Source organism: Leuresthes tenuis, unplaced genomic scaffold (assembly GCF_036924035.1).
Source record: "Leuresthes tenuis unplaced genomic scaffold, fLeuTen1.0.hap1 SCAF_21, whole genome shotgun sequence".
NCBI lineage: Eukaryota > Metazoa > Chordata > Actinopteri > Atheriniformes > Atherinopsidae > Leuresthes > Leuresthes tenuis.
This window is the reverse complement of record NW_027325375.1, coordinates 28,325,996-28,348,709: the sequence shown is the minus strand read 5'-3', so window position 1 is coordinate 28,348,709 and position 22,714 is coordinate 28,325,996. Positions and strand designations below refer to the sequence as shown.

General features: G+C 41.4%; 5 protein-coding genes across 6 annotated transcripts; 3 read left to right on the top strand and 2 right to left on the bottom strand.

The window, feature by feature from the left end:
- The first annotated feature begins 239 nt into the window (after positions 1–239).
- slc25a35 (solute carrier family 25 member 35) lies at positions 240–5,981 on the top strand. 2 transcript variants are annotated; one of them, XM_072375348.1, is made up of 5 exons: positions 241–772; positions 897–962; positions 1,044–1,196; positions 2,318–2,452; positions 3,451–5,981. In XM_072375348.1, exons 1-5 carry the CDS (start codon positions 401–403, stop codon positions 3,619–3,621), a joined length of 897 nt encoding a protein of 298 aa, XP_072231449.1. In that variant the 5' UTR covers positions 241–400; the 3' UTR covers positions 3,622–5,981. The 2 variants fall into 2 exon arrangements, with proteins under 2 accessions (XP_072231450.1, XP_072231449.1); XM_072375349.1 differs by lacking the exon at positions 2,318–2,452 and having other exon boundaries at positions 240–772.
- Positions 5,982–6,598: 617 nt separating this feature from the next.
- Positions 6,599–9,757, bottom strand: LOC140279568 (mannose-P-dolichol utilization defect 1 protein-like). Its single transcript, XM_072374724.1, has 7 exons — positions 9,609–9,757; positions 9,330–9,395; positions 8,754–8,886; positions 8,387–8,472; positions 8,115–8,230; positions 7,882–7,992; positions 6,599–7,789 (listed from the first exon to the last, which is right to left on the bottom strand). Exons 1-7 carry the CDS (start codon positions 9,697–9,699, stop codon positions 7,667–7,669), a joined length of 726 nt encoding a protein of 241 aa, XP_072230825.1. The 5' UTR covers positions 9,700–9,757; the 3' UTR covers positions 6,599–7,666.
- A 1,293-nt stretch (positions 9,758–11,050) lies between these two features.
- On the top strand, positions 11,051–12,570 carry LOC140279622 (transmembrane 4 L6 family member 4-like). The gene is made up of 5 exons (XM_072374777.1): positions 11,051–11,289; positions 11,612–11,677; positions 12,014–12,150; positions 12,223–12,403; positions 12,492–12,570. Exons 1-5 carry the CDS (start codon positions 11,113–11,115, stop codon positions 12,498–12,500), a joined length of 570 nt encoding a protein of 189 aa, XP_072230878.1. The 5' UTR covers positions 11,051–11,112; the 3' UTR covers positions 12,501–12,570.
- A 1,379-nt stretch (positions 12,571–13,949) lies between these two features.
- LOC140280007 (transmembrane 4 L6 family member 4-like) lies at positions 13,950–16,083 on the top strand. Its single transcript, XM_072375255.1, has 5 exons — positions 13,950–14,228; positions 14,546–14,611; positions 15,254–15,387; positions 15,475–15,658; positions 15,748–16,083. Exons 1-5 carry the CDS (start codon positions 14,052–14,054, stop codon positions 15,757–15,759), a joined length of 573 nt encoding a protein of 190 aa, XP_072231356.1. The 5' UTR covers positions 13,950–14,051; the 3' UTR covers positions 15,760–16,083.
- Positions 16,084–17,862: 1,779 nt separating this feature from the next.
- On the bottom strand, positions 17,863–21,570 carry slc25a15b (solute carrier family 25 member 15b). Its single transcript, XM_072374914.1, has 7 exons — positions 21,306–21,570; positions 20,643–20,732; positions 20,063–20,321; positions 19,834–19,971; positions 19,274–19,449; positions 18,082–18,240; positions 17,863–18,003 (listed from the first exon to the last, which is right to left on the bottom strand). The coding sequence occupies exons 2-7, from the start codon at positions 20,695–20,697 to the stop codon at positions 17,882–17,884; spliced, it is 909 nt and encodes a 302-aa protein (XP_072231015.1). The 5' UTR covers positions 20,698–20,732; positions 21,306–21,570; the 3' UTR covers positions 17,863–17,881.
- Between the last annotated feature and the right edge of the window lie 1,144 nt (positions 21,571–22,714).

Below are 22,714 nucleotides of genomic sequence, written 5' to 3'. Positions count from 1 at the left end.
AAAACATCTGATCTCTCTTGGATCCCGTTTAGATTTTTTATACTCACCCCGTTACGCATTCTAGTTTAATTTTAAATATGCTAATAAACATACATTGTTTTATTTCTGGTGGGGATTGACTGTTCATACGACTTCCTTACCGGTCAGTTTTGCATAAAGGAAAATAACCCAACTGAAAATATCACCACAGAAGAGTAGTAATTCCGACTTTACAAGAAGTTCCTGAATCCTCCGTGTCCGTGCACTGATTTTCCTACCGTAAGTGCAGTATGTACGGGTGTGCAGCAAGTGGGCGGAGGGGGATACATTGCTGTGAAGAAATCGCTTAACATGAAGGACAGGGTGGGCTGCCAGCAGGCTTGAACTCCGCATCTGTCTCCCAGACGGACGGACGGTTGCGATGGATTTCGTTTTGAGCGGAGTGGCGGCGTGCGGAGCCTGTCTGTTCACCAACCCGCTGGAGGTCGTGAAAACACGGATGCAGCTTCAAGGAGAGCTCAAGAGCCGGGGCACCTATCAGGTTTACTATCGCAACGTTTTCCACGCTTTTTATACTATCGGTAAAGTGGACGGCCTGGCCGGCTTGCAGAAAGGACTGGTCCCCGGGCTGTTTTATCAGTTTTTTATGAATGGAGTCAGACTCGGCTCGTACGCCGTCATCGAATCCTCTGGTTACATCCACACAAACGGAAGGGTCAGCGCGGCCAAAACCACGTTAGCAGGGGCTGTGGCTGGGGTGGTGGGGGCCGTCATGGGCAGCCCCGTATACTTGGTACGTTGATTGCTTCAGTTTATTCTGAGTAGGCTGGACTTCTCTTCCTTTGCTCTGTTTCTGAAGCTGATGTCCCAACTTAACCAATGTGGACAGTAATAACTTAAAGTGTCTCCATTGATAGGTGAAAACTCATCTCCAGAGCCAGGCTACTTCCACTATTGCAGTTGGTCATCAGCATAAACACCAGGTAACTTAATAACTCAAACTTGAAGTATTTATATGAGTGGCATGCATCAGCAGTCTTCTTATGTAACCCTCCTCTTGGCAGGGGATGATCCACGCCCTCAGAGCCATCCACAGGCAGCATGGCATTCTGGGACTATGGAGGGGCTCGAGTGCTGCTGTTCCGAGGGTCAGCGTTGGGTCAGCGGCACAGCTCTCCACCTTCTCCTCATCCAAGGAGCTTGTCATCGACCTGCAGGTTAGAATATGTTTTGCAGAGGTTTGGACAGTCATCCAGTCTCAGCAGAGGAGTTTCAGCCAACAGGGGAATTCGTTTGACCACCGCATGACCACATTGCTCAAGAATAAAGAGCACTGTCTTCACTCAGAGTGTAACTGAAACAGAGCGGCTGTTTTTTCAGTCTTAAGTGACAGAATATATTTGAATTTTGGACTGTGGGTTGGACAGAACAAACTGTTCTGTCTCTGATTTGTAATAAGCTGATCTTATCTATTCGCTGATCATGAGAAGAATCAGTGGTTAAAGAGAGCTGGGCTTGAGAAGAGGTCGTCTCTGTTCAGTGGCTGTGCATAGATTACAAAACCATTGAGGCACTGACAAAGCTCGCTGTATTGCACTCCTCTGGAATAGAAATCCTACACCTTTCACTGGCCCCCTGACTGAAAACGTGCAACTTGCACAACTCGTGCACCAGTTTATAACGTGGATATCACTTTTCCAGCTCTAGTTTAAAGACGTCTTTTGTGCCCAAGAAGTGTAAGGATCATTGAGGAGGGTGTCAGAAAAGATTCCTAACTGCAGTGAATAGTTTTTTCATTTACCAGGATTCCTGTAGGTAGTTGTAATCGCCCATTGGGTGAGCCAGGGGGATGGTGGCGCTAACCACTCCTCCCAACATCCCAGTCAGAGCAGCCTGTGTGTAACTGGCTATAAAACTCACATGAAGCACAGCCTGCTGTTTTACAAGGGCAGTCACGTTCATTTGATGTCACCTATTGCACAATAGTCTACATCCCCTCTAAGTTTAGAACAGTTTTTAGCTGTCGCTGTGTTGTTTGTCTGTTCTGATTATTTTATGAGCTTTTTTAAAACTTGAACAGAATGACTCTAGCTACAGAAGAATGCGTCTAACATTGCTACTAATAATAGAACCATTCCTCGGCCTCATTGCATGTGATGATGCATTTAAAATTAGCAGAGGTTGCAGACATGCTGGTACCTTAATGATGATTTTCCATCGACTGTCACAGCGCTGTCCATGTTATACTGAGACCTGAGCCTCATGCTCTCAGAGAACACACCCTCTCATCGTCTCTGTGGATGTTTCCTCCAACATTGTTATTTTCTTCTTCCCAAAGGTGTTCCCAAACGACAGCTGGTTGGTGGGCCTGAGTGCCGGCATGATCAGCAGTGTGGTGGTGGTGCTGGCCATGACTCCTTTTGACGTGGTCAGCACACGTCTCTACAACCAGCCTGTTGATAATTTGGGCAAGGTGAGTAGGCCACGTTGAAGTCAAACAGCACTGCAGTACAGTTCCAGCAAAACAGGAAATGGGAAACTCTGCTAGACAAGCTGTTGTTGAATTTTTTTGATTCTGACATGTGATAGCAGGTGCATTGATGATGACTGCATTCCTTTTTGGGGAAACCTGTCATGCTTGATGGGTCAGTGTTCGATGAGGCATTAATAGGCAGTTTGCCATTCTTTGTTAACGACACACCTGTGCTTTCCACATGGGAGAAAACACCCGTCGATTTATCTCGGCTTCATCCAATTCTGTGTCAAAGTTTCACTCACGAGCTGCAGAGTGGTCACGTGCACAGACAGTAACATCACAGCCACTCACTGCGACTTACGGTGGAAACCCCGCAGCATGCGTCGATACTTTGGGTCATACAGGGTGAGAGCCATGCTTGTGTTTCTCAATCGTATTGCGGCTTGTTTCACCAACAACTCCCATGCAAGCAGTTAGCAGTTGTGAAAGCATAATTGACTATTTCATTTAGCCAAAATATGACTACTGCTCATCCAGATGACTGGAAACTCGGCCCCAGACTTTCTGTGACTCTCAGCTACGCACCAGCCAGTAGATCAGAGTAGATCAGATGAACACAAGCACACAGACAAACCTGATTCATGCTGTTGTTGGTAAAATGTCTGATATGTTTCCACTTATTTTCTATTATGGCTTCTTTATAAAGTGGTGGGGTGCTGTTCCAGAAAGAGAGACTGCATTACCAACACCAAATGTAGCTTTGAGGCCTCTTTAGCTTTTAGAAGCGCATCACACCTGACTCTCCAAGTCACACTTTTGGAGGCCGTGCTGCATTGTGGGAAATGTAGGTCTCAGGATACAACAGAAAACTGAAGTTTGTGGACTAAAAAAGGCAATATCTGCAGCATCAGTGCTTTTTAAAAATATTTTTCAATCGTTAGTCTAACAGTGATAATTGAATAAATCGGTGGAGAACTCTTTCTTTCATGTTTCAGGGGCAGCTCTATAAAGGATTCAGTGACTGCTTCTCCAAGACGCTGAAGAAAGAGGGCTTGACGGGGCTCTACAAAGGCTTGGGAGCCTCTTATTTCCGGCTCGGCCCGCACACCATTCTGTCCTTGTTCTTCTGGGAAGAACTGCGCAAATTTTACAAGACGTTCAGATAACACCGAAGATGAAGAAGCTGGAAAATGGGTAACTCATTAAGTTCTGAGTGCAGAGGTTAAATGAGTCCTCATTTAGAGAGTTTATGATTATGAGATGAAAAAAAAAACAGGAGCTGCTCTTCTTTTCTTTATGGGTAGGAGCAGAAGAAATGTTTTACACTCCACTTAGAAAACACATTGAACATTAAATGTGTTGAGAATGAAGGTTAAACTGTACTCAGAAGCTCAGTAGTTTATCTGATAGATATCATGGATGCACTAAGATTGGTATTGGTGGTCTGTCTGACAGAACTGTACAGAATGCTGTATGTCATGTTGTTACCCAACCTGCATCGACCATCATGACTCTTTCGTAGCACTTAAACTCCTTACCTGTGTCATTCCAAAACATATAAAACAACCTGCACTTTGTACCTCGTGGAGAAAGCATCAAATATTACCCACTGGCTCGAGAAAATTAGCTGTACCCAGCTGCTACATCAGACATGTTTATAAAAGCTGAGCTGAAGAAGATGTTAAAGTCACAAAAATGTCCTCGTGTTGACGGGATGTGAAGCAGAAAATACAGCAGCAGAAGTAAATATTTCAGGGATCAGAGGAGTTTCCTCTAAGCAGCTCTGTTGCCTGCTGATGCCAGTTGTAAAACCTTTATATACGGATATATGTATATATATATATATTTTACTTTATTTAAAATTTTAGAGGGATCCAAAAGTTTCTGAAGACGCCGGTATGTTTGGATGAGATGAATATACGATGAAGTCATGACTCCGAATAGCTTAGAATAAGCTTAAACAGGTTTGAATAAGGCGATTGTCTTGTTCAACACAAGGGAAAGAAAAGGAAAAATGCATGGAAAGACACAGCCGAACACGTCCTTCCTTAAGAATCTACATTTGTAACAAGAAAACCTCTCCTCCAGCGCTGGCTGCAGGACAAGTCAAATCTGTGCTGAAGTCAGGGTTTGGAGCTCAGGTGCAAACCAAGCAGGGAGCCGATCCAGAGAAACTTGTGAAAAGCTTCTAACTTTGCATGCCTTAATATCCATCAAGGATTTTAAAAAAGATTGCACAACTTATCTACTCTTAGCAATTTAGCATGAATCAAAATCAATAGTTTTTTACTTGTTACCGATGTTAAAATCACTCATGAAATGTAATGCTTATACAAGATACTGTAGCTCTAATTATATGATTTTCATACATATTTTTCTCACCACTGACACACACTTTAACCCATTATTAATCATGCTTCAGTGCTGTTGTGGCCTTAAACAGTTCAAAGGATTTTTTTTGACTACTTGATAACCAAAGATGACACTAATTCAGGTAGAAACAGGTTTCCTGCTGACTCCAACAGTTTAATATCACCACAGCCTGCTGGTTAGGACCACAGTTCCAGAGGATCACCGTAAAACGAGCTCGAGTGTTTTCACTTTCAGACAGATTTGGTGCTTTCTTCATGACATGTAGGTGTCAGGAATCTTATGATTTTAGCAAACATCCGTCAGTGCGACATCACGTGTTTGCCATGAAAGGTTTCATATGCGTGTGCTGCAGCCACAGTAACACGCGTTTGTCTGTTGAAGTTCCATTTCACCAGGAAGGAGACTGATGCTTCTCACAGTTACAGTAGATTTAGGAAGTTTGTGTTACAAAGTAAAAAATGTGTTTAAACTTCCAAGAAGCATTGACATTTTTCTACTTTTAAAGTACCTTTGCCTCCTCGGTGTGATAATATTAATAAATAACATATTAGAATAATACCCACTTGTGAGGTAAAAACTGGAAATCGTTCCTGATGGCGGTCCGTCCGTCAGGATTTTTGCAAACAGTAACTGGGTGGATCAGCCTCCAGCTGACCACAGTATGAGACTGAAATGCTGTTCTTGAAATAGCAGCTGAAGCCTCCTTCAAATAAACTTGATGCCAAACTGTGTGCCGTTAAAGGTTAATGTTACACCTGCTTTTTACCCTGCTATGCTGTGCCATTATTCCACCACCCTGTTGTTAAGGTCTTTTTTTGTTATTTGAATGGAAACCTGCTCACAGTGATCTACTATGACCTCAAACTAGAGTTTAACTTTATCATCCCTTTATCACAATGAAATATTTCAAGGTTTTAAAAGAGTTTGGGAAGGAGTGACGATACTGTCGAGTTTATGCAAAAACAAACTTGTCTGGGAACTGCCCAGCAGATCCGTAGATGTTTCCCTTGTGAAAAGAAAAGTCTGACCGGATGGTATGTATTGGCTTTTCTAAGTTAAGTGCTGTATTGATGAATGTTACAAGCAAGTTTTAAATGAATGTGTAACAAAAAACATGTCCTTACAGATCAGTATTTATGTGCACTGAAGTAAATAAAGGATCAGACTTTTTCACAGAACTTGTGGCAATCCTCATTTATTTGTTTATTTTTCACACGATTAATGAATCAAGACTAGAGCAGCAAAGAAAGCTAATTTTGCTTTATTTTCATATTTGCTAATTGTGGCTGGTTGGAGTTTCAGTTCCTTAGATCCACGGAAATTTGAGGAGCCCTCTTGCATCAAAATTGAGCAATTGATGAATTTCCTTTATTGATGGAAAACAGAAAGCTGCTTCACGGGATTTAATAATGCAACATAAGCTAAATGGTGTGTCTGATATATGAGGGTAATTGAATATTTTTTTAATGAAACTTCTCTTACGCTAATATTTGCATGCTGAGGTGCTTACATTGATCATGTTTACCAGCTAATTGATGGCTGGTATAACTGCTAAATTTACTGTCTTAGCAAAGCAATAACTGAGCTCAGTCAGTTAGCTTCTCTGAGGTGTTTTAGTTTAGTTTCCTTTTTATACAGAAATGTCTTATGAGCCAAAATGACTGATTGTGACACTTAATGTGGTTATTCAGTCAGCTGAGTGAGACTGAGTTGTGACGCGACTCGGAGGAAAGTGAAATAGACAGAAAATACATGCTCAGTGCAGCAAGGTTTGAGTTTATTGCTGAACATTCAGAGGCAATAATTCACAGTATCATTCGATTTAGTTCACAGTTAAAGTCGGGAAGTTTGATAAACAACATCCACATGTCATTCATGAAGAGATTTTACACTCAAAAGGTTTCCCCAGGGATTCATCTACTAAAGTTATCAGGACACACTATGACAATGAAAATTCCCCATCTCCATATTGAGTTTACACAGATTACAGAGTTTATTGTAAAACATTCACTTACTTCTGTTTATTTTCATGACAAAGTCTGTGCTGAACTAGTGTCCTCTATAAAGAAGAACTAAAAAAATACTGACCATCCTTATCTGTTGACTTCCCTCTTGAATAATGAAAGTAATCTTAATATAAGATGGCACAAAAGTTACAGTTATCAAAAAAAATGCATGATTCAAGCCTGCAAACCGTAAATCTGACACGACTTGAATGCATCATTAGCAGCACATTCCTTCAACCATTCAGGATGAATTTATACATTATGTTAAGTTTTCTGATTAAAGCTTATGTGTTCACATATGCCTGTTGCATAGCTACACTGCAGTCCAGCATCAACACTTGTATGGCTTTATCATTTATGAATTACAAATACAATTGTTGTGCAATTTAGTTCCTCTGCCTATTGAGGCCATTGACATTAAGGGCAAATATTTAACTGCTTGCATTTCGCAGTTTAATTGTTTTCTTCTGTTCCCTTCAAAACATTTAGAAGACTCAAATGTGAAACAGCTGGATAAACTGTTCCACAGTGACCTGAAGACTGAATGTGCCACAGAAGTTTTGACACCTGCAGAAGCAGAGAAAACTCCTTCAGAACAACAAGTCTCACTTAAACCACAAGAGGGCGCCAAATAAATATTTTTGCTTTGACAACAGTAGTAAACTGGCAGCTGACATATAAAATCAAAAACACAAGAGATGTACACAGATACACAGCACGTGACTTGTTTAGAAGCTGAACAGAGTAGCATTTAGATAAATTAGTACAAAAACACAATCACTTTGAAGAGTTAATGCTGGCACAGAATCTCACCGCTCAGTAACCTCCACCACTAATCTCTCTTCTTTGTAGCAGAGACAGTGCTGCTTGTGGAGCAAAGGACCTGGGTCAGTAGGACAAAGCTGAGACACGCCGACAGTGTGTGTGATAGAGTAGTAAGAGAGCCTCCGGTCTCCTACAAGAAAAAGTTTCACAAAAATCTAAGTAAGACGACGATAGATCTGGATAAAACGTGCAGCTATGTTAGCGTGCAGTTCGTGGCTGTACCTGTAGAGAAACTATGACAACAGCCAAAGATCCTGTGCATGTCAGTGACACCGACAGCGTGGACAGTTGATCTGTGTGGCCATGGTTGTAGCTGGTTATGGACTGGGCAGCCTGAAAACAACAAAGCAAACACATAAATTCACTCTCATCTAATAAATTCACTTGACAGGTCACAGTAATCGCAGAACAGACTAGAAATTCATCAAGATACACGTTTGCCATTAAGCTTCCACCTTGCTTGCTATTAAAGCTGCCAAACTGGAGGCATGAATCAATGTCACGAGCGCAGCAGCTGCATAGGAGGCCAGGAGGAACATCGCACCACCAAAACCCGAGAGAAGCAGTAGTGCTGGCACATGAACACAAAACAAGATCGTATTAAATGTGTTAATCATTTAACATGGTTCGTTTTGCAGTAAAGATAAACTTTTGGAATATTCCCTCCTTATTCAGAAAGATTAAACATCACTGGGAATGTGTGTTTGCCAGATTTGTGGATGCTGACCTTTGAGGGTTTCACCACGATAATGCAGGATGAGGAAGACGATCGCTGCTGTCTGGGCCAAAGTGAAGAGCCTTTCAGCCCAGGCACTGTAGAGCAGTGTAAGTCAAATACAAGTCAGCTACACAGATATCACCAATAGATGAAAAACAGAAAAGCTCTCTGCAGTCTTTGAACTTCACAGAACTCAGGATGGGGAGTGTGGGCCTGACATTCCATGTAGTTTCTGAACGGATGACCACCCAGATGCTTATGTAAGCAGTTTCCTCCTAAAGCAAGTGAGTCAACTGCATGCACTTCTGTGAGCTCCATTTAATTATAGCATATAAATATCTTTGTTTTTCCTTTTGCCTGGTTATTAATTACTTACAAAAATGGGAAGTTGTTGGCCTTTGCGTAGACAACCGGACATGAGAAAGCATAAAGTTGCAGAAAGACAGATGTCAGACTTAGGCCCTCTGCACTTCCCCTCCACAGTATCTTCAACAGTTGAAGTAGCTGTGCTGCTCAGAGACAGCAGAGGAGATATGGTGGTTGTCAAGAGAGAAAATTAGAACAACATATAAAAACAAAAATTAAGGAGCCTTTGGCATTATTAATAAAATGAGTTAATATGCAAGACAATGCATGGTAGCCTTTTTGTATCTTAAAAAAAAGATTGCATAACAAATCCCGAGTTTGCATTTTCATTTTCCCCCATAAACAGACACTTCTGCATACAGATGACATGATAATGCAGGGGGTTCATCACGTGGTGTCTTTGTTATCTGCTCTCACACATTGAGTGTATCTTGTTTATCTGATTTTAACATTTCACACAATCGTGAGAACAGAAGAGACACAAATGAATTCGCTTGAATGGCTTAATTTTATCTTTCATCAGGGGATGGGAACCATGAACCGAATGTTATTAACTGTGCAAAGTTTTCTGTAAGTGAATTCTTACCCAGGAATATGTCCAGCATGATCCAAACTCCGGCAATTTTGGTCAGTATAAACTTTAGACATGGCACTGCAATGGAAACAGTTATTAAAACAAGCCGACAGCAGCTCTATTCATGTTAAATTATATGAACGTGATGGCTCCACAGATCACGGTTTATGGTATGTGTTTGGATTTAAGAGGAAAACATTTCCCAGCCTCCCTGCCAGGTCCCGCATCTGGAGAAATATTTCGCAACATTCCACCCGCTATGATGCGAAATTTCAACACCACGAGTCTTACCATGCCAGTGGAAGTTGACCAGAATCTCTTCATAGCATTTTCTAGGCATTAAAAAGCCTACGAGGAAGTTTTTAACGGGAGACGTGGTCATGGTGTATCACAGCTGCTGCAAAGACTGATCCACAGTAACCGGGGGGAGTGGTTCAAAGGTCCCCCAAAAGGAGCTCAGGACTGGACATGAAACGTCAGAGACAATATTCACAGTCAACCAGCCTCTTTTTTGTTTGTTGTGATCAAATCTCTGTGGATTTTAAAGGTATACGTAAATGTAGAGGAAAATTAGATCCAAGTATGGGGTCTGAGAATAAAATAAAAATAATTATTTGTGTTGACTACATGCTATTTTTTACGTTTTTCATTCGTTATTCATTAAATGTCTTTAAATCTAAAGCGCACGGAGTTTGCATGTTATAAATGTGATTTATGAATAAAATTACAATTGCAACTGTCATCACAAAATCTTGCTTGTATGAGTTCACGTCTTTAATCTAGATTTATGAAATGAAATGTAAATAAATCTCGTCAGATTCGGAGAAAAGGGAATGCAACACGACCAGGTCACACCAGGTAAACACTGCCCTCAGCTGATGTCAGCCATCCTGTTCGCCAACAGGCTGGTCAACAAACTAAAAATTGGTCTATGCCAAAACGAAGCAGATCTGCGCATCCCTAATTTTTGTGGGAGGGAAATGTTAAAGGTGGCATTTTCCATCCATCCATCCGTTTTCTGTGCACGCGCAATCCAGTTTAGGGTCGCAGGGGCCTGTGGCCTCTCCCAGCTGCCACTGGGTGAAAGGCTTCTCCCTCCATTACTGATGGTGTTAATGACCCTTTGTCTCCAGTTGCTGAAGTCATTGATCTTCTTTCTGAGTTTCATAACATGCATATTTAAACACATTGGCTGCACAGCTTGGAAATATTGGGTAGAATTTTGTATTGAGTAAAATCAGGACATGAACAATTGAGAGTGGGAAAAATCTTTCTATCAACTACATATTTTGAGAGATTTAGCACAAGTATTCTTCCTGATTAACCATGCATGAAGGTAAGTGTGCTCAAAAGTCATGTTGAGCACACTTACCTTCACACTTACCTTTGCCAGTTTTACACATTTAGAGGAAGAGAAGAAATAGATGCATATTTGTGTTGAAGGCTGATTCAACACACTGATTTCACAAAGACTGTAGTTTTACAGTAATTTCTACATTTCTCTGATGAGGTTTATCTCATGATTGTGGAGAAGATGAACAGTTATAAAGTCACTGAAATCCTTGATGGATTGAGGGGATGTGTCCTTCTTGTAATGGAGTATAAATCCTCTTAATCACATATTAATTACACTTCCTTCATTGTCATCAAGACCATTTATCTGCTGATGCAAATACTTCTCTCTAATTTATTCAAACTCAAGTGGCACATCTCTGAAAACAGGAAGTATCTGAGCTAAAACGTAACAAACAGAAGTTCTTGAAGTTTGAAGTTTCTGAGCTCTCCCTCTGACAACATGTGCACTGGAAAGTGCTCCGTCTTCATTGCTGTTTCCCTGTACCCACTGGCACTTCTGTCCATCGCCTGCAACATTCTGCTGTTCTTTCCTGACTGGGACACTAAGTATGTCAAAGACGGAAAAATTACTGAGGAAGTGAAATATATGGGAGGATTCTTTGGAGGGGGTGTCATGGTGAGTTGTCTCTTTTCTTGCTTGTTACTAAATGTTGGGACCGAAGACTAGCAGTTGCTGTAAACCAGGAGATGATTTTCTGTTTATGAACCTCCTTTTTCACTGTTATTACGTTACATAAAATCCATCATTAACTAAGTTATATTTAAACTGACTAAAAGTCGCACGGTCCACATCGGTTTCTATTTCCATGTTTTAGAAAAAGTTCCTTAAAATTTTGACTGAAGAATGCTGCAAAGTTTCTGTGTCACTTAATCTTTTAGCCTCACTTGAAACTAATTTGATCACGTTTCCCACTGATAAGGCATCTCACGGTTAACAGGTGCTGTTCCCGGCCCTTTACATCCACCTGACTGGTGCACGGGGCAGCTGCGGAAATCGCTGTGGGGTGAGTCAGCCGCATCCCTGTTGCACAACTGGTTGGTCCTTTTGACGCACAGTTTACCACAGTTGAACGAACACGTCACACTGTTCGATGCAGTCATTTGCATTAAAAACAGACAGGAACTACTTTTACTACCTGAAAAATATCTGGGCATCAGCCTATGATTTATTGAGCTGCTATTGGGAAACTCAGGTGTAATATGAGACCAAAGTGAAGGTGATAAGAACTTTATGTTTGTCCTTCCTCAAACTAGTTAATAACCAACTCATCAGTTAAAAGATATGTTTTGAATGGCAATAAAATATTATGACCTTTAATTCCCACTTTTACCTTTGACAGATGTTCTTTTCGCTTGTGTTCGCTGCCGTGGGTGTGGCTGGTGCTGTGTACAGTTTCATCGTGGCGCTGCTTGGCTTTTCCAATGGACCCCTCTGCAGAACTACCAGTAAGGGCTGGGACACCCCTTTAAAGAACAGGTGATGAGCTGAAATAACTTTCTGATGATCCTTGTTGACATCCTGACGTTCTAACTCTGTTTCTTTACACAGCAACCACCTGACTAATTATGACATGTGGTCTGCGTGCAAAGAGCCAAAGAATGTGGTGCAGTTCAACATGGGCTTGTTCATCATTCTGATGGTAGTCAGTGTTCTGCAGGGGCTGCTCTGCACCAGTCAGATTATCAACGGCCTCTTTGGCTGCCTGTGTGGAACCTGCAACAAGAAAGCGGTAACGACAAGTTGTGTAACATCAGAGCATCCTAACTTCCCTTTTATGCCATTTGGTTAATTTTCTATTTGTTTGTGGTAACCTACAGGAAGCATAAGGTGGTCTCATTTGAAGAGAAGGCGGTCAGCTGGAAGTCTAAGGGAAGCGCCGCCTTTGCATGTATAGTTTCTGATGCGTTACGCAGAGGATGCTGTGAAAAAACTCAGTATTATATAGTATTACATCTAATTCTGCAGTAAGAAGTTACTTGGTTTAAAGATTTGTCTGATTGGATTCCTTTTTTTCTGAGGAACTATCTATATTTTTATGCCGGATATTTGTTAATTGAAGATTCTCTTCCATTTTTTGTATGGCGTTTTATTGCATCAGTTTCATCAAAGCATCTTTTATCTCTGCAACAAGTTAATCTTATCTTTTGCCCTAATTAGCTTTTAGCCACAGTATTAAGGAGCTGTCATGCCTAAACCTGCTTTACCAGTTTGTATGTCTGCAATGTATTAATATTCATTCTATATCTTTTTTGTGAATGTTTTGGTAAAAAGATTGTGATTTTTTACTGTGACATAAACAATAAAGGAAAATATAGTATGCATATAAGATGCTAATCCAGAGCTACATATCTGTACAAGGTGTCCACTAAATTTTACCTTCGCCAACAGCATAATCTCTACTGATTTATTCTCTATTTTTCTGCACATTCTGACTATTTAGAATAAAGTGAATGATGATAAACTGTCCATCTCTGGTTCATCCCTGCACCTTTAACGTTTGCCCATTGAGGTTTTTTTTTTAAATTTAACTGTAAACTTCAAAGTTTCTAATTGTAATCAGACTTCTTAGAATCAGACTCTTCTTAGACTTCTAAGAACAAATAAAGTTTTGTCAGCCCTAAATCAATAACACCGCCTCACCCCGTTGTTGCTTAGAGACAAGTCATGTTTTGGTTTTTAGATGTCTCATTTCCTCCATTACTGATAAGATACGATAACCAGTGCATTTAATTACTCACCAGAGGGACTAAAAGAAATGCTTCATGTCCATTCAGGCTTTAACCACAATGTGGACATTTATCAGGGTTTGCTCATGTCAACAATGACACACTGTTCTCACTTAGCCTAGTCTTCTGCTACAGGTCTAAAGTTCAGCTGCTGTATCCTCCTGCAGTGCCAGTACCCACATCAGAAAGAGGGAATGTAAACGATGTCACCCAAACCACAATGTAGTAGCACCTCATATATTATAGAAAAATATGACAAGCTTTAGCAGCAATGAGCGTCTTGGAGAGCTGATTACTTAAATAATCATACATATGAGGTGATGCATGACCAGCAGCACATCTGACTCAGATTGGTTGTAAAAAAAGAAAAAAAAAGAAGTTTGCATTGACTCGGGTAACAAAGCGCTGTGTCTCCATGAAACCGTGGAGTGAGTCACACAAACTTCATCAACCCATCCCAGACTCTATTTGTTGATGTTATCTGCAGATCCTTGCTCCTCCCACACTCTAATGTCACTCTCAGTACGCTTTTCATTACAAGTCCATCTACGTCTTTCAGCCACTTTCAAAGGGGAATCTCTCTCTGAGAACAGGAACTACTGTCTGAGCTGAAACTTGCTGAGGGAAGAAATTTAACAGCAGTTTGTCAACATGTGCACAGGAAAATGTGCCCGCTGCATTGCGGTTACTCTGTATCCACTGGCCATCATATCCATAATCTGTAACATTGTGCTGTTCTTTCCTGCTGGAGAAGTCAAGTTTGCCCAAGATGGACACATTACGGACGAGGTGAAATATATGGGTGGGATTGTCGGAGGGGGATTAATGGTAAGTAAGTAGGTTTCTTCTCTCTGCTGTTGACAGAAGGGTGACACGTAAACTTTGAACTAGAATGTGTTTGATATGCAGAGGTCATTTTGATCTTTTCCGGGTGCCACTGAGATCCATTCTGCACTGAATGATACTTTATGAGTCTGTAACTGACTGAAAATAGATCTCAACTTCTGTGTTTTCTGTGTGCATGCTGACCTTTGCACTTTTCCCCAAAATCTCTGACTATGATCTACCGTCTATGAATAATCAGGATTACTTTTAAGATGCCAGTTGAAATGAATATATACTGAAATTCAAGTGTCCTGCTACAGGTGCTGGTCCCAGCTCTTCACATTCACTTGACTGGAAAACAAGGTTGCTGTGCAAATCGCTGTGGGGTGAGTCACATATGAGCACGGGAGATGTTTCATAGGTCAGTTCATGAGGGCTGGGTTCATTTCAAATGATTAACTTCATGAGCTACTCCCTGAAAGGCACCAACAGTGTGCAAACAGAGAATAGCACAGGAAACAGCTACATATAGCTCGAGCTTTGAATCATTACGACCAGCCTGTAGAAAAGAAACTTTTTAAGGTTGCAATGTGATGGAAACGTATGTCACAAAATGTGATCGTTAAAAATAAATTTTGCTGTGTGTTTCAATAATTTCTTAAGCAAAAAGATTAGATTTAAGCTAAATTCAAGTGTTAGTGGAGCTCCTCTTCTAGAGAAGTCAAACACGCTGCTGCATCACTAAGCTCTTACACAACACTATGTAGATAGATAACAGACTGAGGTTAATATGAAGACATCAAATTGGTTTCCACTCGTTCGCTTTAGCGTGGAGTTGGTCGTGCTGTAGGGGGAAACAAAACATAGACATAGATGAAAAACTGAGGAATGTGAGGAATGAAAGAAACGTCAGAGGAGAGAGTGGGAGTCTGTTCCTTCTTAAACACTTAAGTGCATCAGATCTAAACAACATTTTCGTGTCGTCTCTTGAACTGCAGCAGAAATGTTTCTGACTTCTGATTCTACAGATGTTCTTATCCATTGCGTTTGCCGCAGTGGGTGTGGCGGGTGCTCTGTACAGCCTCATTGTGGCAGCGCTTGGTTTGCAGAATGGGCCCCTCTGTAAAGTATTGGTTGTTTGGACGACACCTTTCAAAGACAGGTGACGCACAGGAGTAACTTTCTAAATAACACGTGTTAAGTTTTCCAAGCTTTCGGTTACTCATAAGGCTTCTGCTTTTCACTTTAGCACGGATTACCTGACAGACAGCTCGTTGTGGGGGGCGTGCACAGAGCCCGAAGACATCGTACCCTTTAACATCGGACTGTTCAGCACTCTCATGGTCACAAGCTGCCTGCAGCTGATTCTCTGCGCCACTCAGATGATTAATGGGCTCTTCGGCTGTCTGTGTGGAACCTGCATCGATAAAGAGGTATCACACTAACACACACCTCAGATATGTTTGGTATCCTGACTCAGATCATCTTTCTTGTTCTATAATTGTTTTTGTTTTTTTTCCAGCAACCCATTTGAGGTCCTGACAGCAGACAGGTGCTCTTTGCTGGGAAACTGAGGGTCCCTCAGTCCTCTGGACTGCATGAAATGTTCATTTAGAAGTTTTTGTCTCAAAGTTTTTATATTGTTGCTTGTATTATTTTTCAACCAATGCAGAAATCCTAAACACATTGCAATGTTCAGTGCGATAATGCATAAAATGCATATCATGGGTGACTTTTTTGCTAGTTTGGTGATGAGTTTAAGGGGCCTGTATTGTGCTCACTATTCACATTTCTATTTTGGGGTGTGCTTGAATATATTTTCATGTCTAAATGTAAGATAAATAAATAAATGACTGTATGTTGTGGTTCTGTGTTGCCTCCTCTCCTTTCAAGGCCAGCTTCACATCAGCTAAGTGGTGTTTACATTGCTTATGGGGAACTTTGTCAGTTCAATTTTGAACTCGATGTTAATGGATTAGAGAGCACATACTGGCTCTGTGATTTTGTCGTCTTAACAGCAGATCACTACGTTTTGGAGTGGTGCAATTTTTTTTTACACGGAAGGGAAGCTTCAGTGAGGCGGTTCTGAGTAAAATCCACAGCTGAAATAGTTGCTGGTCATCGTGATGACCTCATTTCAATAAAAGCACACCTGTCACTGCAGTTTTAGTGTGTAGCTAATAAGTCACGGACATAAAAAATACAGCTTACCTCTTATGATAAATACCTCTTATTAAAAATTCAGCAACTGCAAGTCACTGATTTCAAGCAGTTGAGCTTCAGGAGCGCTGCAACAGAAAGGTTGGCATCGTGCACACACACACACACACACATTACTGATAAATCAAAAATGGTGGCCTGCCGGGTCGCCGTTGGTCCTTATTTTTAAGCGTGTAAAACCAGGCTTAGGGCAGGTACTTTGCAAATGCAATTCATGGTAAAGTCGAAATGTAAATAAGTAAAGTCAGCTTATTCTGAAGCAGCGATACTTAATAACTTCCTTTCGGTGAGGACTTTGGACTTGTGGAACAGCACAATAAGCAGAATATCTCCTTGTTTTTTTAAATACAGCAGCTGGTTTCAAAGCTTTACAAAATGTGCAATCTTTAACAGTGAAAGTGAAGGAAAATTAAAATACAGGACACGGTTTAGTTTATGTCATCTTTAATGTAGCTTCTATTACAACAGTTAATATTTGTATTGAATTACAAATATTTCAGAACCATTTAAATTATTTGCATCTGCTCAACAAAATGCATATCTGAATATGCAGTTTAAGGATAATGATCAAGGGCTTAAGGGAAAAAACCTGCTTGTGGAATGCAGGGAAGAAATGGCACATCGTGACGCATCTGATTTTTTTCTCATCGATTTGTTCAAATTAACAAAAGGTTACACAAGAAAGAGGCAAAAATGTGGTCACATAAAAGGCAAAGAGAATGGAGAATAGCAACAGGAGTGGAATATGGCAGAGCAGCACAAAAACAAGAAAAATCTGGTTAAAATTCCACGTTCGACGTCTCTTTTACAACCTGTAAGACGTTTTCAGCAGATTTATCAGCAAAATGTTTTACTCTATGTAAACAAAATGGAGATAAGAGCCAAAACTGGAGTTCATTAAAAACACAAGTCATCACAACGCATCTCAGGCAATTTTTGTGAATTAGTATCACTAAAATCTACAGGAATAATGTTTAAAATGACAGTTTCATTGTTTGTGCATTAAAGAGAACCCAATGGAGTCTGTTTCTTATTCATGTGCAGACACCACTTTGTTGAGGTAGCCATATAATAATAAACAGGAGTGTTGACAGTTCCTTATCACGGGTTTTATGTTGTTTTGTACGTGTTGTTCTCACTGAACACCCTTGGATACTTCTGGAGTGTTAAGAGATTGTGTCAAGCACCGTTTTTAATTTCGTTATAACTTTGCAAAGTTTAACTTATCTTAAAAACAACCAAGATTCAGACCTAAAAATGGATCAACATCAGGAGGAAAATTAGTGTAAATGTAAAAATTATTATCTTTATCTTTTGCAGGGTACAAAAGAGAATCGAGTGGCTGTTTCAGGAAATGGAAAAACCAGATCCCATACATGGTTACTTTGCCTCACTTCCGGTTCGCCACACGTTCACCATCGGAGTTATGAACAAGTTCAGCTGTCAAACTGCTTCATCATGAGTTTCCGGCTGGCCTCATAACCCAGGAACAGAGCTCCGTTAGCTGGGAAGGTGCGGACCATGGTGGGGGTCAGACCAGAGTAGAGCGCCCTCACGCCTACGCAGAGGAAGCACGCCGCGTTACAGCCTGATCGGTTATCTAAGAGGCAGGAATGCAACCCCCCCCCCTGCTTACCTTCAGTGCGAGCGATGGTCATGAAGGTTTTGAAAAAGCCGGCCTGTTTGCCTGTCATCGACATGACTTGGATCCGAGATTTGACACAGTCCATCGGATAGACCACCAGCCACAGGCACGCCCCCCCGAAACCGCCACTGAACACGATCGGGGCCACACCTTAGAAACACGCAGCAACCAGTTACATACATTCAGCACACGGAGAAACTGTGTCTGAAACATGTTTGAGACATTAAGAGCGGTTTTAAAGTCACGTGAAAATAAAGTTTTACGTATCAGGACATAATAAAATACAATATTACTTCAGTTCATTTAAACATGTGGTTCATGCACAGCTCTCTTAAGGTCCCAGCACAGCGTTTTAATCAGATTTAAGCCTGGACTTTGACTGGACCATTGCAACACCTTGATTCTTTTCTTTTTCCCACATTCTGCTGTAAATTTGCTGCTGTGTTTGGGATCTTTGTCCTGTTGATGAGCCAGTTTCAGCCCAGCTTTAGCTGGCGGACAGATTTGCCTCACATGTGACTCTAGAATACCAAAAGATATAGAGGACTTCGTGGTCACGGTTTGTTCAGATGCAGCTTTGCAAAGCTAAGCTGTGCTGCCGTGTTCTTTTTAGAGAGAAGAGGCTTTCTCCTGCAGCCCTTCCAAACAAGCCACACTTGTTCGGCCATAAACTTTAACATGCCAACAGAGGCCTGCAGAGCCTTTCTGAGCATTGTATTGACATTGGAATGACCTTGTTCAGAAGTTCACTCCTGGGAAGAAAGCCAGCTGTCCTGAATGTTTTCCACTTGTTAATAATCTTTCTCTCTGTAGAATGATGGACTCCAAACAGTTTGGAAATGGCCTTATAAACCCGCCTGAGTGCTGCAGAGCAGCAAACCGACAGAACATCTGCTTTTACGGAGTTTCTCACACTTACTGGTGATTCAGTAAACGTGCACATCAGATTAACAGCTCCTTCATTCTTATGCACACAGTAAAGGCGCACCTAGCTGCATGTTAGCTTAGTTTCTATCTAACATATCACGAGTTGTTGTACATCTAAGGTTGTATTTAACTTTTTTTTCTCTCAGAAGAAGTCTTTAATGGCTAAAATTCTCTTTGTGCAGAACTTAGATATAAACATCTTTTGAGGAAGCTTATGTTTGTCACTGAACATTTTTGCAGAGCATTTTGTGCATACCTATGTCGTCCTTGTCACATTTCATTTTGTCGGCAAAGGCAGTGCGGGAGAGCTCATAACCCCCGAAGAAACAGAAGTATCCGGGCACTTCTCTGGCGATGGTGGTCGTCAGGCCCTGGAAGAAGCCCTGCGGTCCCTCGTTCCTCATTATGGATTTCACCACCGACCACACAGTGCTTCACACAGAGCACATGAATGTTTGGTCAGACACAGAACCAGCGCATACATGCGCATGCTGCTCATCAAAAAAATCACTGGTCATTCCAAAACAACTTTAGTTTTACGCAATTAACTGCATTTGTGAAATATCCAGGCACTATTTCAGACACTGTTGTTGTGTGTTGCATCGGTAAAATAGTTTGTTTCTGTGTAAAAACCTGAATTCGTGTGAGTTTTGGCGCTTTAAACTGTCTAAAATCCACGTGGATACAATCTAGACATGCCAACGAATAGATTTGGGTTGGCCTTCATGTAAAAGACCTATGATAGTATACAATCAGAAAATAAGAGTTTAGGAGCAGATTAACCAACAAACTTCTGTATATTCAAACCTCACTTACTTCTGGCTCTTAGCAATCTTGCCTGATGTCTCCATTTCATACATAGCTTGCAGTCGGCACTTGACAAGCTCAGTGGGGCAGAGTACTAGTGAGGAGAAGATGGATGCGACTGAGCCAGCACTGGCTTTCTGCATGTCACTAAAAAAGAGGAATCAGACGGTTAGAAAGGGGAGTTCTGGGAGTAGGTCTGGTGTTGGCAGCAAAGTCGGATTGGTTCACATCTTCCCACCTCAGCACAGCTTCGTGGTGCAATCCAGCCGTGAAGCGGATGACCTGCTGGCAGAAGCCGTAGCTCATGAACAGCACCGAGTTCTCCGCGATATTGGCCACCAGAGCTGGAGTGGTGCCCTGGTAGAGACCACGCACACCTACTTGTCTGTAGGTGGATGTGATGCAGTGGATGAAACCCCGGTACATCGTGGGAAAAGTCTGCATCTTGACCTTTGCTGTGTCCAGAGGCTGTCCACTGAAGACGCATGCTGCTCCGCCTCAAAGGGTGACACCGAGAAAAACGTCAGCCACAGAAGTGACGGCAAGTAAACACAATTCAGCTGTTCGGCTTTGTACAAACTACAAAAAAAGCAAGCCATTCGAGCCACAAAAAGGGAGATAAAAATCAGAGGGCGTTGCCGGCTGTTGCACTCAAATGAGCAGAATATACAGTCAATGAAAACGGAGAGAAATGAGCTGGAAAAAGACAAGAGTCATGAAAATATCCTGCTTATGCAAGGCATGGAGCTACTGAGCACACGAGCAGCACACAGATAATACATTCGGCACATGGTGCATCCTGTCATATTGCTAACTACCTATTGCTCCTGCAGAGAGGTCAATGATGGCCTGGACAACTGGGTGTGGAGCCATGATCGCCAGAGGGGGTTTCTTTTTCTCTCAGCTACCTGGTAAAGAAAGAGTTTAAGCGTGTATCTCATCAGGGGATCAGCCATCAGGAGCTGGGTGAGAAGGTTTGCTGTAAAAACAGCTGCTCTCATCTGAGGCAGCTGTAATTATTAACAGGCAAAGAGCGGCCAACATGTGGATGTACAAGCTTTGAAAACCAAAATCACGTTTGCATTAACAGAACTAAAGACATCTGCCGTGTTTCTCTGAATAAAGAACTGCTCAGGCCGCTTTTTTGTCATTTTCTACAGAAAATGTACCTCACTGAACTCAGAAGGAAGATACTTTAGGAGCGACTGCTCCCCTGATGATGTAACGTTCAACAGTGACCATCAGAGGGCCAAAATGACTGTTCTCTGTACAGCATTTAAACACGCTTCTAAAAAGTGAATGAGCAAAAAGTGAGAGCTTTGTCCATCACGACCAAACAACAAGTTTCCCAGTTCAAAGGTAATTTGCGTAAAGAGTACAAGCAAAGTCGGAAAATGTGCGAAAAGTTGGTTTTCTGTTACAGAATGGCAAAACTTTAAAGTTGTGTGTTAAACAGACAGTATTCATTTTAACATACAAACCTCACAGGACAGCGACGGGTTCACGTGGGGCATCAAAGTGTCTCTGAGGTTAATGTGAAAGTCTGTGTGTCAAACATGGGGAGTGATGGTGAGCCTGCGAGCTGCTGACCGATGTGAACATCATTAACAGCCGCCTGCATGCTAACTTACAGATCCTGCAGTTCCTATCTCATATCTAGCATTTGGCTCTGTGCTCTAACAGTAGACAATGAATGGATCGGCCATCGGTGATATCCATCGGAGGAGAGCTTAGAGGTTGTTTCATGACACATTAGCGGAGAAGAGTAAAAGTGAAGACCTTCCACTCTGCTTTGAATTACAAAAACCAAACCTGTCGTCGTGTCACAGTCCAGTTTTTATTTGAGACTGCCCACTAAATATCACAGGTTGCTTTAGTTTTCCTTTTTATAACCACTTCACGGGGTTTGTACTGAATTAATGACGTCTTTTATTTATTTGATTTGACTGTACGTGGTTGTACTGCCCGTCGAGCTAAAACAGCACACAAATATATCCACGGAGTGACCATCTTAGTTTAGGATCTCTGACATGAAACCGCATGCCGCTAGCAAAGTAAAGCTTCCGGTTCACATTCTTATCAAAATAAAGTTGGATAATTGTGTGTCGTGGTGGAGCGCCCCCTTGTGCTGTTTTCTAACAGTGCACACCTGATTCTGTAAAGTCAAACTATGAGGACGTTATGCATTACCATAGCTTATGATCAGGGCAGGCCGGGGAAAAAAATAACTTTATGAAGCCACATGATGTGTGATTAAGCACTGGAATCAACTCATTTATGTTCTTCATCCTTTTTCAGATCAATGTGTTAAAACTAACAAACAAAGCAGGTCACTCTGTAGCTTTTCCATCACAATAAAGCTAAAGGGAATATGTCACAAAGCCCTCTACTTGTTCACTAAATAAAAAACTAAATAAAGCCGGGGCACTTCTGAAATATGTAGAGAATCAGACACCATCCACACAAGGGATTTCTCTGAATGTGCTGTTCTTGATCAGAGCTTCCCAGGGAGTTCTGTGTTTTCAAATCTTTAAATAGCTTTATACATAATTACCTTACCTGATGTATCATTCAGAGTGTCTGAGAGACAGCACAAAACCTCTCAACCCTGCGTCTGCTTTGGCGAGTCAGTTGATCCCTTTAAAGCTTCAAAGTCTCCAGCAGCGAAAACAACTTCAATAGATACAGATCAGCTGTGTTGATTAAGTCAGGAGACACGATCAAAAGCACAGCTCATATATATATGTGGAGGCTGTTTAACTACTAACATTTCTACATTTTGACTATTCTTCATATGAGTCGACAAAAAACGAGGACTTTGTGAATAGGACTTAATTTGTAAAGTTTTAGGGGTAAATCTGACTTTTCTTAATTTTTGTGGGGTGTTTTT

Excerpts from the sequence above, each read along its gene's own strand:
- LOC140279568 (XM_072374724.1), bottom strand. The coding sequence starts at position 9,699 with ATGACCACGTCTCCCGTTAAAAACTTCCTCGTAGGCTTTTTAATGCCT. Across the intron at positions 8,887-9,329 it reads CATGCTGGACATATTCCTGG|CACAGCTACTTCAACTGTTG; the intron begins GTAAGAATTCAC and ends GTCTCTGAGCAG. Across the intron at positions 8,473-8,753 it reads GCCAACAACTTCCCATTTTT|TGCCTGGGCTGAAAGGCTCT; the intron begins GTAAGTAATTAA and ends ACTGCTCTACAG.
- slc25a35 (XM_072375348.1), top strand. The coding sequence starts at position 401 with ATGGATTTCGTTTTGAGCGGAGTGGCGGCGTGCGGAGCCTGTCTGTTC. Across the intron at positions 773-896 it reads TGGGCAGCCCCGTATACTTG|GTGAAAACTCATCTCCAGAG; the intron begins GTACGTTGATTG and ends CTCCATTGATAG. Across the intron at positions 1,197-2,317 it reads AGCTTGTCATCGACCTGCAG|GTGTTCCCAAACGACAGCTG; the intron begins GTTAGAATATGT and ends TTCTTCCCAAAG.
- slc25a15b (XM_072374914.1), bottom strand. The coding sequence starts at position 20,697 with ATGGCTCCACACCCAGTTGTCCAGGCCATCATTGACCTCTCTGCAGGA. Across the intron at positions 19,972-20,062 it reads CACCACGAAGCTGTGCTGAG|TGACATGCAGAAAGCCAGTG; the intron begins GTGGGAAGATGT and ends CCTCTTTTTTAG. Across the intron at positions 19,450-19,833 it reads AAGATTGCTAAGAGCCAGAA|CACTGTGTGGTCGGTGGTGA; the intron begins GTAAGTGAGGTT and ends CTCTGTGTGAAG.
- LOC140280007 (XM_072375255.1), top strand. The coding sequence starts at position 14,052 with ATGTGCACAGGAAAATGTGCCCGCTGCATTGCGGTTACTCTGTATCCA. Across the intron at positions 14,229-14,545 it reads TTGTCGGAGGGGGATTAATG|GTGCTGGTCCCAGCTCTTCA; the intron begins GTAAGTAAGTAG and ends GTCCTGCTACAG. Across the intron at positions 15,388-15,474 it reads ACGACACCTTTCAAAGACAG|CACGGATTACCTGACAGACA; the intron begins GTGACGCACAGG and ends TTTTCACTTTAG.
- LOC140279622 (XM_072374777.1), top strand. The coding sequence starts at position 11,113 with ATGTGCACTGGAAAGTGCTCCGTCTTCATTGCTGTTTCCCTGTACCCA. Across the intron at positions 11,290-11,611 it reads TCTTTGGAGGGGGTGTCATG|GTGCTGTTCCCGGCCCTTTA; the intron begins GTGAGTTGTCTC and ends CACGGTTAACAG. Across the intron at positions 12,151-12,222 it reads GACACCCCTTTAAAGAACAG|CAACCACCTGACTAATTATG; the intron begins GTGATGAGCTGA and ends TTCTTTACACAG.